This window comes from Rissa tridactyla, chromosome W (genome assembly GCF_028500815.1).
Source record: "Rissa tridactyla isolate bRisTri1 chromosome W, bRisTri1.patW.cur.20221130, whole genome shotgun sequence".
Taxonomy (NCBI): Eukaryota; Metazoa; Chordata; class Aves; order Charadriiformes; family Laridae; genus Rissa; species Rissa tridactyla.
Window position 1 is genome coordinate 3,114,231 of NC_071496.1, and position 15,485 is coordinate 3,129,715.

Consider the following 15,485-nt stretch of genomic DNA (forward strand, 5'->3'; position numbering starts at 1 on the left):
ATGTGCAAGCTCCTGGTTGCAGTAATTATCTAAATGAACTCAGTTGCACTTCCAAGCTGTTGTGGGTAGCAAATACCAGGAGGATAATTCTGCTTGCGTCTGAGTGATGTCTCGGTCCGACGTGATGCTCCCCATCTGGCGAACGTCAGAGTTGTCAAAGCTCAGGATTTTGGGAACAAAGGGCAAACCAAAACGGACACAAGAATGGTTCTGGAGGAGCAGCATGCAGGTGTCTGTCTGCAGCCGGCGGCATGGCAGGAGTCACCATGGGCTGGAAACCCACAGGAGGGTGCCTTGGGTTGGGTGGTGGTGTTTCATCCCCATCTACGAGCCGGAAAGCACTGGTTTACGTGTCTTGTACTGGGTGGTTCTTCTGCAAGAGATTATCTCCCTCCTCGCCCATCGTGGATTGCTTAATTGAAATAGCGATCTAGGAATCTTGGTCAATGTCGACCTTTCTGCCAGCAGCTTGAGGAAAACTTGTATCCTTCGCGTGGCTTAAAATAAAGTCTTTTTGCTTATGTGTAAAACTGGCGTCGGGAGAATACTGGGGTGGCTGTAAAGGAGCTTGCATTTCGGAGGCACTTGTGCTGAAAAACACACTGTGCCAGGAGGCGTTAGTGAAATGAAACATCAGTGGCACCGCGCCGGGTTAGCGTTGAAGTGGTATCTTGCAGGATGCAGAACACTCGGTGTTACGTTGGTCGTTCAGTGGAAAAACATGGACCTTTTTCTTTTCCGAAACATGACATTTTTCAGCTCATAAGAACACTACGTTTTTGGTAAAAAGAGATGTTTAGCCTGGAGAAGAAAAGGGACCTAATGGCAGCCTTCCAGTACGTACAGGAGCTTGCCAAGAGGACGAAGCCAGGCTCTTCACAGCGGTGTGCGGTGGGAGGGCAGGAGTCAGTGGCCACAAATGGAAGTGAGAGGTTCAGGTTGGAGATAAGGAAACATTTTTGTTCTCCATGAGGAGAGCCTGGGGGTGGAGGAGGCTGCCCAGAGAGGTTGTGCCACCTCCACCTTTGGAAGTTTTCAGCCCTTGACTGGGTAAAGCCCTGAGCAACCTTCTCTGCCCCTATAGCTGCCTCGGCTTTTGAGCGTAGGAGGTTGGACTGGAGACCTCCTAAGTTCTTTTACACCCTGCATTACTCTCATTCCTACTTCACGTCATCGTGCAAACATCAGATTTGTTTCTTAGGGAGGTGAGGGGTGTCAGACTTCCAGCCTGCAGGAAGCGTTGGTGCCACACAGTGATATTTGCGGCATCTGACTGCAGGTTGCGTCTGAGGTTGATCCCTCATGGAGGCGACTTCAAAGAGAGGGGTGCGAGGGGAGTGCCTGACTCCAGCTTGTACCTTTGACAGTTTTCCTTCCAAATTCTGTTTCAGGCAGGGTTTGTAATTTCTTACTTGGGTTTCCAGGCCAAAAGAAACCCAAGTGGCTGCTTCATCCTGCCACGGCAAGGAAAAGGAGTTCATGATAATGTGTATTGTCCACTGGTGTTGTTGCTAAAGAGGGTTCTGGCTTTCCCTGATGATAAATGACTGCAGCCGCTCTGGTTACTGCATTTCACCCCTGATGAGTACGACTTGGCCGCGTTGCAGAAAGTTCCCCTTGTGTACAACGTAGATTGCCCTGGGATCTTCCAGGATTGAAGCTTCCCTGTCCATCTACCTGTCCTGTTTATTATTTATGGTTATGGAAATTGTACCCTTGTGGATTCTTCCTTGAAGCAAGTGACTGCCAAGACTGATTTTTTCACCCTGCACTGTGTTTGCAATGTTGCAGTGAATAAATTGCTGTAGACTTGACAGGTCTGGGGAATTTAAAAACGCACAAAGTAACGGGGGCCTATTTCTTATGCTGCTTTTGCACCGCGGAGGCCAAGCAGAATTATTCATGCAGTCTTGGCCTGCGGGTGTAAATACTTTGGGCTTTCCGGAAGGGACAAGCAGGTACCTGAGAAGCTTTTGTTCTTCACCCTTGACCCTTGTTCTGGAAACCTAACACAGCCACGGACGCCTACAGCCACGGACACCTACATCTTAAGAGTTCAGACTTGATCCAACAACCTTTTCCAGAGTCCATCATCTAGAGACGGAGAGCTGGGACCTCTTTGTGCATTCGGTGTCAGGGATGGAAGGAGGGAGAAGTGATGGGGGATGCTGGTACCTGCACTCTGTGCAAAGACGGACCAATCTGAAAGTGGGTTCAGGCCAGGAACGAGGGAAAGCACAGCCCAAGTATTCAGCTGGAAGTTGGCATGAAGTTTTTCAGCACAAATTGCTGATGGAAATGAGATGCTGGTGGTAAAGGGTAATGCCAGTTAAAAAGAGGAGGGCGGACAGCTGAGAGCAGAAATACCTTGAATTTCCACGTGACACCTACCAAAGCTCTTATTTGGAACACGAGCACTGCTGTTCTTGGTAAACCTCATGGTCTGCAAACCCCTGGAACCTATTAATGACTCAGTTTTGGTATGGAATTTAGTATATCCGTTTTGTTTTGTTGTTGAGTTGGATTTTTTTTCTGGAAATATGTGGTTGCCCTTATGGCTGCAAAAGCGCTACCGTCTGGTTCACCAGGCAGCTTGTGGTGGGGGTGAAGAAGGTGTTGCCTTCTTTATTGTAACTGTGTTATTTTACCTAGTTGGGTAGATCATGGCTGTGGAGATTAATTGTGGCAGATTGTCATCGTGTCCCAAAAGTACCACTTGGCATTGATGACAGGACACAAGCAAGGTCCGGTGCACTGGAAAACACGTCTTGTGACATGGAGAGGAAACGTGTGACAACCTGTTCCCAAAGCCAAGGCGTGGGATTTGTGGTTATACTGAGGTTTGCAAGGGAATGGCTATGGACAAAAGCTATCCGTGGATGCATGGGTTTCTTCAGCCCCTATATTAATAACGAGAGCAGAGCTTTTTTTCCCACAAATCGGAAGCTAATTCCTGTCCCCAAAAGAGTGACTATCAGATGGGTTGGTGATGTGCGTTCCTCCTCACTGTGTTAATCCCTGTCTTGAATGCATTTGCAGGTTTGATCCGAAGAGAGCGGTGCAGCAGCTGAGAGCTTGTGGAGTGCTGGAGACCATCCGCATCAGTGCAGCTGGCTTCCCATCCAGGTACCGTGCTGGGAATTTGGCGTGGAGTTGTGCTGCTGGTGTGCCTTACTCAGCAACTTCATGATCTGAGACAAGGGAGGGAGAAGAAAACACTAGTGTTTTTAGGACAAACTGGATTTATTTAGGTTGGTTTATATCCAGGGCAGATTTTCCCCTTTTTATATTTCTTTCATTTTGCAAAACCGCCATTAGGTCCTGCGTTCCTCATATCCAAGAGATTCGTTATCAAGTGATGATGAGCTCTGTCATGGGGCTGCTGTGTGTTGTGTCGTGTCCAGCGCTTCAGCTGGTGCTTTCCGTTTGGTCCCGAGAAGTGATTTGTTGTGGTGAAATCTCTGAAAATGCTGGTGTGTGGCAGATAAAGGAATCCAGCTTTGATCCCGTATGGAGGTGGACAGAAAGTAGCAAAATAATGGCTCTGTAACATAGAATGGTTTGGGTTGGAGGGGACCTTAAAGATCATCCAGTGCCACCCCCTGCCCTGGGCAGGGACACCTTCCACCACACCAGGTTGCTCCAAGCCCCGGCCAACCTGGCCTTGAACCCCTCCAGGGATGGGGCAGCCACAGCTTCTCTGGGCAACCTGGGCCAGGGGCTCACCACCCTCAGAGTGAAAAATTTCTTCCTCAGATCTCATCTAAATCTCCTGTTTCACAGTTTGAAGCCATTCCCCCTCGTCCTGTCACTACATGCTCTTGTAAAAAGTCCATTTCCAGCATTGTTCAGATATTGGCCTCGCCGGAGCCTTCTCTTCTCCAGGCTGAACCCCCCCAGCTCTCTCAGCCTGTCCTCCCAGCACAGGGGGCCCAGCCCTCCCAGCATCTCCATGGCCTCCTTTGGACTCGCTCCAACAGGTCCATGTCTTTCTGATGTTGGGGGCTCCAGAGCAGGACACCGTACTCCAGGTGGGGTCTCATGGGACCAGAGTAGAAGCATCGTTGCCTTAGAGGACTTCTTCCCTGCTTGCCTGAAGCTTCCTATACAAAAAAGCTCCTCGCGCTGTACAGTTTTCTTTCTTTTTTTTTTTTTTGGGTGTCAGTCACCTACTGCAATAGCCATTTCAGCCAAAAAATTTTTGTTTATACTTGCAGAGAAAGAAAATAAGGGCTGTAAATTATTATTGCGGACTTTCACCCTGCACATCCAAAGGAGGGTGAAACTCTTTAAACTTTTGCATCTTAGAAAGGAAAGGTTATGGGTGATGTGGCTCTTGCTGATTGTGCTACAAAATTCAAAAGAGGTTTTTAGGGCCTAATAAATCAGAAAACATAAACTATAAATAAGCCCTGAAAATGACAAGGGCAAATAATTCTAAAAATGCATCAATTGCGTTTTATTGCCAAGCAGCTTTGTGTTAATGTCAGCATAGCCATCAGCCTTTATATATGGAACAAAGGAGTTATAAATACGCGCAGTAAAGAGTCAGCTAAGCGTGATGCTGAACGCCATGAGGAACTCCCCGTCCCGGTTTGTGGGGAGGAGCGTGCTGCCCTTACCAGTTACTCATCTCCCGCAAAACTGCAAAGAGCCTCTTGACCATTAATGGCAGCTTCCATGTGTTGACATGAGATGGTTCTGCTGCACTTAGCCCAGTAAAACCTCTGCTGGCTGGTGACTGGGTCCAGTTCTGGGCTCCCCGGTTCAAGAAGGACAGGGAACTGCTGGAGAGAGTCCAGCCGAGGGCTAGAAAGATGATCCAGGGACTGGAGCACCTCTCTGCTGAGGAAAGGCTGAGAGCCCTGGGGCTGGTCAGCCTGGAGAAGAGAAGCCTGAGAGGGGACCTCATCAATATCTAAAGGGCGGGTGGCAAGAGTGATGGGGCCAGACTCTTCTCAGTGGTGCTCGGTGACAGGACAAGGGGCAACGGGCCCAAACTGGAACACGGGAAGTTCCATCTGAACATGAGGAACAACTTCTTTCCTTTGAGGGTGGCAGAGCCCTGGAAGAGGCTGTGGAGTCTCCTTCTCTGGAGATATTCCAAACCCTCCTGGACACATTCCTGTGCCACCTGCTCTGGGTGACCCTGCTCTGGCAGGGGGATGGACTAGATGATCTCCAGAGGTTCCTTCCAACCCCTGCCAGTCTGGGATTCTGTGACCTCCACGGACAGGCAAAAACTGGTGACGGGGATCTCCCTGGCTGGCTGAGCTCAACTCCTTAAGAAGGACAGAAGAAGAAAATAAAGAAAAAGAAGAAAACTTTCATGGAAACCAATTTGTCTCTGTCATCTGCCAGCGTGGGAGGGTGACAGAGAGGTGAATGGAGATCTGGGCCGTCCTTGTTGGGGGGCTGGCCCTGTTAGAAGACCCAGCACCACCTTTGGCTCCCATCCCTGAAATCTTCAAGGCATTTGGGGTAGTAACTAATAAAAAGTTGCTCCTAAATTACATGATCTCTGAGGGGTGGAGGGAAATTAAAAACCAGCCGACGTGTCGGGTTCTTTTATTATCTTCTTTGTTAAAGTAGCTGCAGGGTCAAATCCGTCTGTCGTCTTGAAGTAAATGCCCTAAAGCAGTGAAACAGCTGTGGTTTCATTTGGAAAAAGCCGTAGAAAGGCAGTTTTTATGCTCCTTTATGCTCCCCAGTGCACTTGGGGGCTCCTGGCTCTGCAGTTGTGGGTCCCAGGGGAGGTTTGGGGAGCTCTGGCTTGAGGGTTGTCCATAAGTTTTGTTATTGGTCTTAGCGTAGCTGCTAAGTTCCTCTCCATTCACAGTTTTCCCGACAACTTGTAGCATTTTTCCATCTCCGCTCGCTTAACTCAGCAGTTTAGACCCTATGGAGTTAAAATTGATGTATAATTAGTAACTGAGGAGGGGAAAAACCCCTGCAGCACCTGGACACCGGCCAAGATCGATTTACGGCAAATAATTGGCCGGTGCGAAGACCGCTCCATCCTGAAAAACCCAAAAGGGATGCTTTTGGCTCCTCTTGTGTGCTTATGGCTAGGAGATCTCTTTTTTCCCCGGGCACTAAGAATACAAAACTCTTCCATCACTGCAACTTGTCAGCTTTTGGTTTTCCTTCAGGGGCAAAAAAAAAAAAAAAAAAAAAAAAAAGGGTGTGTGTGTGCAAATAGCGATTTCAGCCTTTCGGAACGACATTCTCCAGTTCAGTGTTTGGGATGCTTCAAGGGCAGATTTGTCTTTCTTTTAATGTTTCTAGAAGATAATTGTATACAGCAACAACTCCGCGGGGAAATAAGACACTTCACTTTGGGTTCTCTAGTTCTTCACCCTCCTTGCTCGTAAAATTCCAGTCTTGAAAATTCAGACCTGGGAGTTGGGCAACGTCGTCGAAAGATGGTGAATAATGTGCGTATTTGAATTGGTTTTATGAGCCAGTTTGGCAAAAGCTGCTTCCACAGGATCTTATTTTGTGGGAAACGTAGGAGATGTTTTAGTTCTTCCCGTGTTTTTCCATCTGTGCGATCTGTCTGGGTTTTCATCACGGTGAGCCTTGGCTATTCCTCTGTCTTTCCTTGTCTTTTGAAACAAGCTGGACTCTGGTGGTTAAGGATAAAACCAAAAAGGAGCGTGGCTTTAAATTTAAACCCCGTGTGAAGGCTATAAATTTAAACCTCTTAAAATAGTGATGGACAACTTGCTCTTTGTGAGTGTTGCTTCGCTTGGGTGTGAGGAATTTACTTTTAGAGCAAGAGGGGATTTTCAAAATGTTTTGTCTCGAGAGAAGTTTTATTACAGGAACAGGAGGAAATGTTTATTTTCATCGCGTGGTGTTTCCCTGTGAATATTTTTCCAGCATGCTGTCACGAGAGTTAACTTCTGAGAGCGCTGTGGCTTTGGGTCGGAGATCTCTGGATAAAGCCACCTTCTGCTCTTATTTCACGTTTCCCCGTCACGGTGTTGAAGAAATGAATGTTTTGAGGAATTCGATAATGTTTTTACCTGGTTCCTTTAAGAAAAAGAATAACTTCCTATACACTTTCAATGTTCTTCAACCCGCGTAAGACACCATATCTTCCCACTGATAGATGAAGCCTCGCGCTTTCCGCTTTGGGGACGCCTGGCTTTATTTTATCGTTTCCATGGTACGCTGCGCTCTGCAGCTATCTCAAGTAAATTGAAAACTTATCATTTGGTTTGAAATGTTACGCAGCCATTAAGAAATGTATTTGTTAGAACGTACATAAATGACTGTGATGAATGGACTGTCTTAGATGGGTAGATAATAAATCTATCATCAACTTCTGCGGGTGAAGCATGGAAAATGTCTCTGTGCTATAAAACCATTCATCATCTTTGGAGAAACTGACGCTATAAAGAGAGAATTAATTGGTGCAGATCTCCATTAATAACAAAATACTCTTTAAAACAAGTTTTTTAACTTGCATTTTGTTAAAACGCTACATTTTTTTTTCTTTTTCTTCTTGCTGGTTCTGGAGGTTTCCCATCAGCGGTACAACGGCCGTGGTCTCCCACTGTGCAGTCGTTCTGATTAGCGTTGCTGACTCTCCGAAATACTCTTATTATAGTTGTTATGCATGACATTTATTTTTATATTTTTTTAAGTATTTTTGGCACTTCTCTGCTTCCCCTGGTTGCTGGAGCTGACTGTCAGATGCAGCATCCTTGTGTCGCTTCAGTACGAAATCACAGCTGCTAAACCCTATAAACATTCAACATTCATAATTGAAACGTATCGTGGGCATCCTTGGATATAAAATAATTATTTTTATAATGTGCCTTTAGCTGCCTTGCAGTTGTTTCAGGGAAGCAAAACTTAGAAGTGACTTTGACTACCGGCGGTTCTGTTTGCCCGCTCCCAACACAGGTAATATGTAGAGAGAGGGTTCCCCCCTTCCCCCCCACCCCAATTCTGCTCTTTGAATATATTCTCGATAATTTCAAGCCATGCCAGCCTGCGTGTTTCCGAGCTAATCGAAAGGCAACTCTGTTCTGCGGCAGTGAACAAGGCGAGAGAAATTTTCTCCCTGAACTGCAGTTTCTAAAATAATTTCATGTCCGTTTTTGACTCGGTTGTTCAACCTGCGTGCCCCCACACGGGCTTTGGCTCCTATAAAAAGATCAATATAGTCCAGCTCCTTACTGCTGCAAATATCGATCCCTTTGGGGGCCGGTGCCACGTGGTGCTGCCAGGATTTATTCTCTGAAGCCGGGTTTGCTCAGCAGACCGTCACTGGGACAGTCTTGGGTGATGAATTTATTTACCTTTACTGGAAAAAATTTGTATTCCGTCATTTTAAGCCACCGAAAGGAACCATTTTATGGTTACATCCTAAAATCATCAAGCTCTTATTATACTCTTCCTTGAGTGCTGCTGAAATAGCATTGCTGTAACCACCCTAAAACAATAGGTTGGAGATATTTTGGGCACTCGCTGAGGGCTTGGAGAGCTGCTTTTCAGAGGCTTCCTCGGGAGTCAGAATTTCACCCCCGGTTTCTTACCCAAGCCCTCCCTTTAATTGCGAGGTTGTAATTAATCCAGCTGGCTCTGCAGCACGAGGGTTCGTAGCCCCGCGATTTCGGGGTGGGAGGGGGCAGCCCTTCTGCTTGGCACCCAGTTGTATTTTTGCGTAAAGCATCCAAGTCTTGTTTTTTAATCCGCAGACATGAAGCTTAATTCCTGGCGTGTGTTATGGCTTATTCCCTCTGTCTAATTCCCGTAGACGACACGGAAATTGCTGGGGCGACCAAGTCTCCTGCTACTGGCCAAGCCCTAGAGTGTGCTCCTTGCTGCTCAAACCCAAGGAGGTTTATTTTCCACGGGCGTGTTATTTTCCTGTGTCCTTCCATTCCTTTTATTGCTCTCTTCCCTTTGCTGATTTCCAAGCAAAATTTTGATGTTTGAGGTTGGTTGGGCTTGCTCTCAACCCTGAGATTATTTTTATTTATTCTTGGGAAAGTTCTAGTAGTATAGGGGAAAGTCCTTCATGCCTCCTCCCTCCTCCTCGGTTGCGCAGGTACAAAAATCCTCTTTACAGCTCTTCGCCTACGCCGCCGTCTGGATCTTACAACTTGAGAATTATAAGGAATTGTCTTTATTTAGTGCCTCTTGGTGGTTTCCAGCTCCTGGCGATGAAGCGTGCCCGTGTTGTGTGGCTGCATCTTGAAAACCTGAGGTCTGTTTTTAATTTAATACCCATCAACAACTTGAACTGAGCTGTAACCTTCCCATCGTCTGTCCTGACCTGCTAAAATACGGGGTAACATGGCATAACTGGGAATCGCTTTGTGGTCTAGCAGGAGGGACATATGTTTTTCTCTTTTTTTTTTTTTTTTTTTCTTTTTCTCTGCTGAAGATGCAGATGTTGAACCTAAAAAAAAAATAATAATACATATATGTGCAAAAGATTAAAAACATAAGCGCGTATGCACCACGGCATTGAGCTTCGTTATTTCGGCACCAGAGAGATCTCGCTTGTAGGGTTTGGGGCATCGTGTTTGTTTCTCTCGGAGCACATAGTTGTAAGGTAACTTTATACTGCTTTGAACCTGAAATGGTGTAACCAGGCATGTCCCATTAAACCTGAGTGCTTTAATTGTTCCTTTCTCCGGGGCGGGGGGGGAGTGGGTGTCTAACAGCACCTCTGAACCCCTGCGGCTTTATTCTCCTTGTGAACTGGGACTGCAAATATTCCGGTGAAACTCCTGATGCGTCAGCTGAGCCCCGGCGTGGCGGAGCTTTTGTCTCGATATTCTGTGGACAATAATCCAAGTGGTGTGATCTCAGGCCTGTCATCTCCTGTTTAAATCGGCGAGGATGGCGAGAGCGGCCTCGCCGCAGCAAGGGTGAAGCGACGTTGTGCCGTGGAGGTGCCAACATTTGGCTGTGAACCTCTGGGAGATGGGGAGAGAGGGGGGATAGAGGACTACGGATGCCGCCAGCCCAGCAAAACACCCCGACAGCAATCAGTGAGCGTGTTCCTTGCCTGCTTCCCATGTTTCACGTGAGGCTTAATCCTAAAAAGTTGTTATCTATGTTAAAGATGGAAACAAGCGGGAAATCGGTTTTTACCAGTCCATAAAATGAGAGCAACAGGCTCTGAAGGAAGATCCTTGATGCAGTGATTTATGATCTGTTGTTAAGGAATTTCTGCAGGTGTCCGACTATTGATCTGTGGGATCCCCATCTCTGTCTGGGTGCGGGAAGATGATGGATTTTGCTGCTTTCTGCCCAGCTTGGACCCGTGCCTTAGTTGGGCGAGTTGCCTCTTCGCCAGCTGCTCTTTGCTGGAGGAGCCTGTGTGACAACTGCAGGAGGATCTCGTCCTCCGAAGAGCGGCAGTTAATAGTATCAGCCCCTGAACTGACTCTGGCAGGTTAATGGGAATATTCCCTCCTCCTCTTTTCTCCCTCCCCAAGCCCTCCTGGGCGTGAGCAATACCTGAGCCAGGCAGGAGGTTTCCGGCATCGCGCGCTTGGCTGCATGCCTCGGGTGCTGCCTGCCCTGCTTCTTCTACCAGGCTTGATTTGGGAGCTTGTGTAAAAGCCACAGACGTGCTAAAAATGAAAAGGGGTTTTATTTGCACAAAGCAAAAGCATTAAGGTGCCGGGTACAGAATAGGAAATGTAACTATAAAACGAAGGCATCTGGAAAGCAAAGAGAAAAGCAAGTTTATGCTTAAACCCTACGTGGCACAAGCCCATAGCCTTGTGTGATCTTTGTGTTCAGAACCTCACCCCACTGAGCTCCCTGTAGCAGGTGTCTTATTTTTTTTGCTGATAATCCAGTGTGTTTGTGTGTATATATATATATTTATATCCAGTTGATGCTCCAAGGGCTGGAGCACCTCTCCTATGAAGACAAGCTGAGAGAGTTGGGGGGGTTCAGCCCGGAGAAGAGAAGGCTCCGCGGAGACCTTCCAGCCCCTTCCAGTCCCTCAAGGGGCTCCAGGAAAGCTGGGGGGGTACTCTGGATCAGGGAGGGGAGCCATGGGACGAGGGGGAATGGCTTCAAACTGAGAGAGGGGAGATTTAGGTGAGATATTGGGAAGAAATTGTGTGCTGTGAGGGTGGTGAGCCCCTGGCCCAGGTTGCCCAGAGCAGCTGTGGCTGCCCCATCCCTGGAGGGGTTCAAGGCCAGGTTGGCCGGGGCTTGGAGCAACCTGGGCTGGTGGGAGGTGTCCCTGCCCAGGGCAGGGTGGGTGGCACTGGATGATCTTTAAGATACCTTCCAACCCAAACCATTCTGTGGTTCTATGATTTTTGGTTATTTGAGGGTGGATAGTCTTGGCTGTCCAGCCCCAGGACCAGCCCGTGTAGGTAGAGATGAAGTCATCACTAAATCTGGCTACCCTGAGCAATCTGAGCATGGGAAATAGTCTCATCACAATTCCCTCCTTGCTCCTGTCTTCAGGAGCCCTCCACCTTACCTTTTGCTTCAGGAACAATGTTAAGGACACTCTCTAGTTTTTGCCATTGCCCTATTCTTTGCAAAAGGTGTCCTGGGTGCAATGTGTTCACGCAGGAACTGCGTGACAATTCCCAGTCCTTAGAAGTCCTTTTTCTCCTTTCATTCTCATCATAAATGTTTCCTCCTACTGTGCTCTTTTAATTAGAGTATTGCTTTTCATTAAACTGGCTTGCTTCCCCTGCTGCATTTTCTGATGTGATGTGAAACTGTTGGTCACGCATTTTGAAATACGTGCTGTATTTCTGGTATGCCCGTCTTACCAAATATCCCAACTTCCATCCTTCAAGAGGTTTAATTAGAAATTACATTGACAGTTGGACTAGATGATCGTTGTAGGTCCCTTCCAACTGAATTATTCTGTTCTGTGAAGTATTTTACAGAGACAGCAGTCTTGAACGTGGGAGGTGCTCAGGTGGTGTCATGTCTCACCCAGCCCCACCACTGCCAACCGGCCAAGTGTAAGGACCCATCACAAGCATCGCTCTGGTCCTTTGCAATTTATTTGGCCTTTCTTCCCTCTTCTTAATCTCTGGAAGTGGAAAAATAGGAAGAATTGGGTGCAATCACACAAAACCAAAGGTGTGCATAGGGCTGCGGGGTGGAGAAGGAGGCATTTCTGTGTGGCTGCTCATCTTGGCTGCCGGAACATCCATGTGGGCGAGGATCATGCTCACAGATGGTTTCCTTGAGCGAGGGCAGAAATCAAAATCTCTGCAATTCTCTCCCATCTTCCTTTGATATTTGTTATGCATATTTTTTCTTTTTTTTGAAGTAACGATGGCCCTGCTTGACAGTGCTGGAAATGCCTAGCGCTTTGATTAAAAACTCAGGTTTTGAGGGGTTCATAACTCACTGTGTTAATTTGGAGAAGGCTGAAACTTAGCAAATGCTGAACCAATTTCAGGATCCAGTCTGCAGGCTCTACATCTAACGGCGGCAGCAGAAGATGATATTTCCTAGCAGTAAGATACAGGCCTCTAATGCCTTCCATTAGTGTTGCGTGTTTGGGAACTTCACTGCTTGTGTGAAGATGTGAAGCATCTTCCAAGTGGCTGCTTTGTCTTTTCAGAGTCCAAAGGTTTTGTTTTGTTTTGTTTTTTAATTTTTTAAGGGTCTCAGCCACAGAGATTAGTGAATGAATTGATCCAAATTCATATTCAACAGAGTTTGGAAAAGCATAGTAAGGAAGAGTTTCTATTTGATTCATTCCCTATCGTCTTATCAAGGTTACTTTTTAAAATTTCTTTGGCCAAATTAGGGGATCTATGATCTCTTCAAAATTCCTTCAAAAAGGAATAGCGTTGTTGCATTTGACTGGTAAAAGGCAGCAGCTTGGGAAGCGCATCAGGAAGAGCGAAACCAAGGTGCTCCATGGCCTTGCAGTTCCAGGCTAGAAATGCACTGGGAAGAGCCTTCAGTTGCAGGGGAGGGCTGAGACTGGGCGTCAGGTTTGGGGTGACCAAGCCCCTTTTGGATGGCTTCAATCCATGCTGAGATCCCTCAGTAGGTGAGTTTTGTATTTTGGAGTCATCTATGACTCCAAAAGCTTTGTTTTAAGGAAGTAATGCCTGACGTGCAGACTGATCCTGTGTGTGCTTTGCTTTCAGATGGTCCTACCACGACTTTTTCAATAGATACCGTGTTCTTATGAAAAAGAGAGACCTCTCTAAGAACGACAAGAAGCAGATCTGTCAGACCCTGTTGGAAGACCTCATTAAGGTGAGCCGGGACCAAATCTTTGGCAATGATTTTGGCAAAGCTCGTGGGTTTGATATGATCTGAATTGCTCTCCTTGCTCCTACTTCACCTGCTGCTTGTGCAGGTATTTATTCAGTCTAGACAGCCTGGGGCTTTTTCCAAAGTGAGATAGCCTTGCAAGGAGGTAGCGAGAGCAAACATGATGTGGGATCTCGCGATTGCGGTCAAGCTGAAGGTAGTGTTTTAGTGCCGGTGAAGTCCAGAGTTTGTTATCACCAACTGTGCGTGAACAACTGGCCATCTCCAGAAGAGTCATCCCTCCAATCCCCCCTGGATCTTGGCTAGCCATAGCTGGAGCACATTTTGGAGGTCCAGCTTTGGATACTGTGTACAACATTGTGAACCTTAGTCAAAGTTGGTTCTGTCACCCCATCGTTAAATGTCTCTTTGTGCAAATGAGTAAGAGAAAAACGCAATAATTGCCCTATCTTGATGAGCGGGAGACTTTTATTGGCCACTAATATGTAGGAAAAGCATCCCACAGATTGGGACTTTTTTCCCCATTAAGCAAATAAGAAGCCTTCCTCGCCAAAAATCTTACTACTCAGACTGACGTGCATTATTTTTAAATTGCAAATGTGCGCACAAAGGTTTCTCCCTATTGCCTTGCTGTTAAGTAGCCCAGAATGCGGACAGCGTCTTAGCCAGGTTTTAATTTTTTGATCCTTGCTTTCCTTGTGGGGTTTTGAGAAATTTACTCAATTGGGTTCCTCTCTGCAAAAGCCCTTCTCCTTATGCACCGCGCGTGTGTCTTGGCTGCAGAGGCATTTGCAGTGCATGTAGGACTTTGCGGATGTAAGCGTGAATCTTTTCAAGAAAGAAACCTTTTCTTGAAGTCCTCTGGTGTTGCGTTGCTCCATTTAACCTGAAAAAAACCCAAACAACCCCAAAAGACTCAAGCAACCAACCAAAAAAACATTTAAAAAATTGTATACATATATGGAACTTAAGACTGAATCCTAGTGCTGCCTTCCTCAGTGGGTGTATAGAAGGTCAAGTAGTTTGGAGTCTTTTAATATCTTTATCAACTAATTAAGAAGAGATGTGAGCTGATAAATTTGAAGTGGGTTTTTTAATCTGTATGTACTGAGCAACATAGACTGAAAAAAAATAAATAATATGTTTGCCTTAATTAAATTTAGTTTCCTTTATGCTTTTGAAAAGGATCCAGACAAGTTCCAGTTTGGACGTACCAAGATCTTTTTCCGTGCAGGCCAGGTGGCATATCTGGAGAAACTGCGAGCAGATAAGTTCAGAGCTGCCACAATCATGATTCAGAAGACGGTGCGGGGCTGGCTGCAGAGGGTCAAGTACAAAAGGCTGAGACGAGCTGCAATCGTCGTCCAGCGCTACACGCGTGGGCACTTGGCACGGAGGTGGGTCCTAGGAAGCCCTCCGAGGTAGGGCTAGCTGGGAGGTCAAGTGGAAAACTACTTTTTGGGCACTTGTATTCTCAATCTGTTCCATCTTGTAGACTTTAAACTTGAGGGTTTCACGGGAGAAACAGTGAAAATGCTCTGTATGGGGTGTTGCCTTTCAGCCTGGTGAAAACAAGACCCATATTGTGCACGTAGGTACCACTACGGTGAAAGTTTCTGTGCTGAAGTCGGGATTTATTCCTCTCCCCAGCTTTATTTGGGAGGCAAGAGATCAAAACTCTTTGCCTCAAACTGTTGTCGTATCTATATTGATTTAATTTCTAGATGCTGAGCCAGGGCTATAACGTAGGCAGCTAGGCTGTAATTGGATGACTAAAGTACTCTGAGATATTTAGCTGAAAGTGTTTCACAGAACTAATATTTTTCTGGGACTACCTCTGGCAAAGGGCGTTTGGATCGGCCAGTGAGCGTTTTGCTAGTTGGTATGGGCTCCTCCTCGGCAGGGGCCAGGTTTGCGCCTCCTTGGTTGGTATTCAAGGGGACTTCTCAGAATTGATTTACCCTATCCTTTGCAATGAGAAAAATCACTCCAAATCACTGGCCGTGGGGCTATTTACAGAATAATAGAGCTCAGTGTTTAACTCTCTGTGTGCAGGAACCTCAGGCTTCTTCATGTCGGTGGCTCGCTGGGCGTTCTGGAGATAAGACTGCACTGGAGAGCAAGATCTCAAGTTGTGCTAGGGGAGGTTTAGGATGGATATTAGGAAAAATTTTTACACTGAAAGGGTTATTAAGCATTGGAACAGGCTGCTCAGGGAAGTGGTTGAG

At 46.7% G+C, this 15,485-nt stretch overlaps 1 protein-coding gene across 3 annotated transcripts in view; it reads left to right on the plus strand.

Annotated features, from left to right (window-relative positions):
* Positions 1 to 15,485, plus strand: part of LOC128902110 (unconventional myosin-Vb-like) — a 154,371-nt gene that overhangs the window by 87,502 nt on the left and 51,384 nt on the right. For all 3 annotated transcript variants that reach the window (XM_054184497.1, XM_054184498.1, XM_054184499.1), the window contains 3 exons: positions 3,040 to 3,126; positions 13,128 to 13,239; positions 14,443 to 14,654. In XM_054184497.1, coding sequence (XP_054040472.1) covers positions 3,040 to 3,126; positions 13,128 to 13,239; positions 14,443 to 14,654 — 411 coding nt within the window. The remainder of the gene's footprint in view (positions 1 to 3,039; positions 3,127 to 13,127; positions 13,240 to 14,442; positions 14,655 to 15,485) is intronic.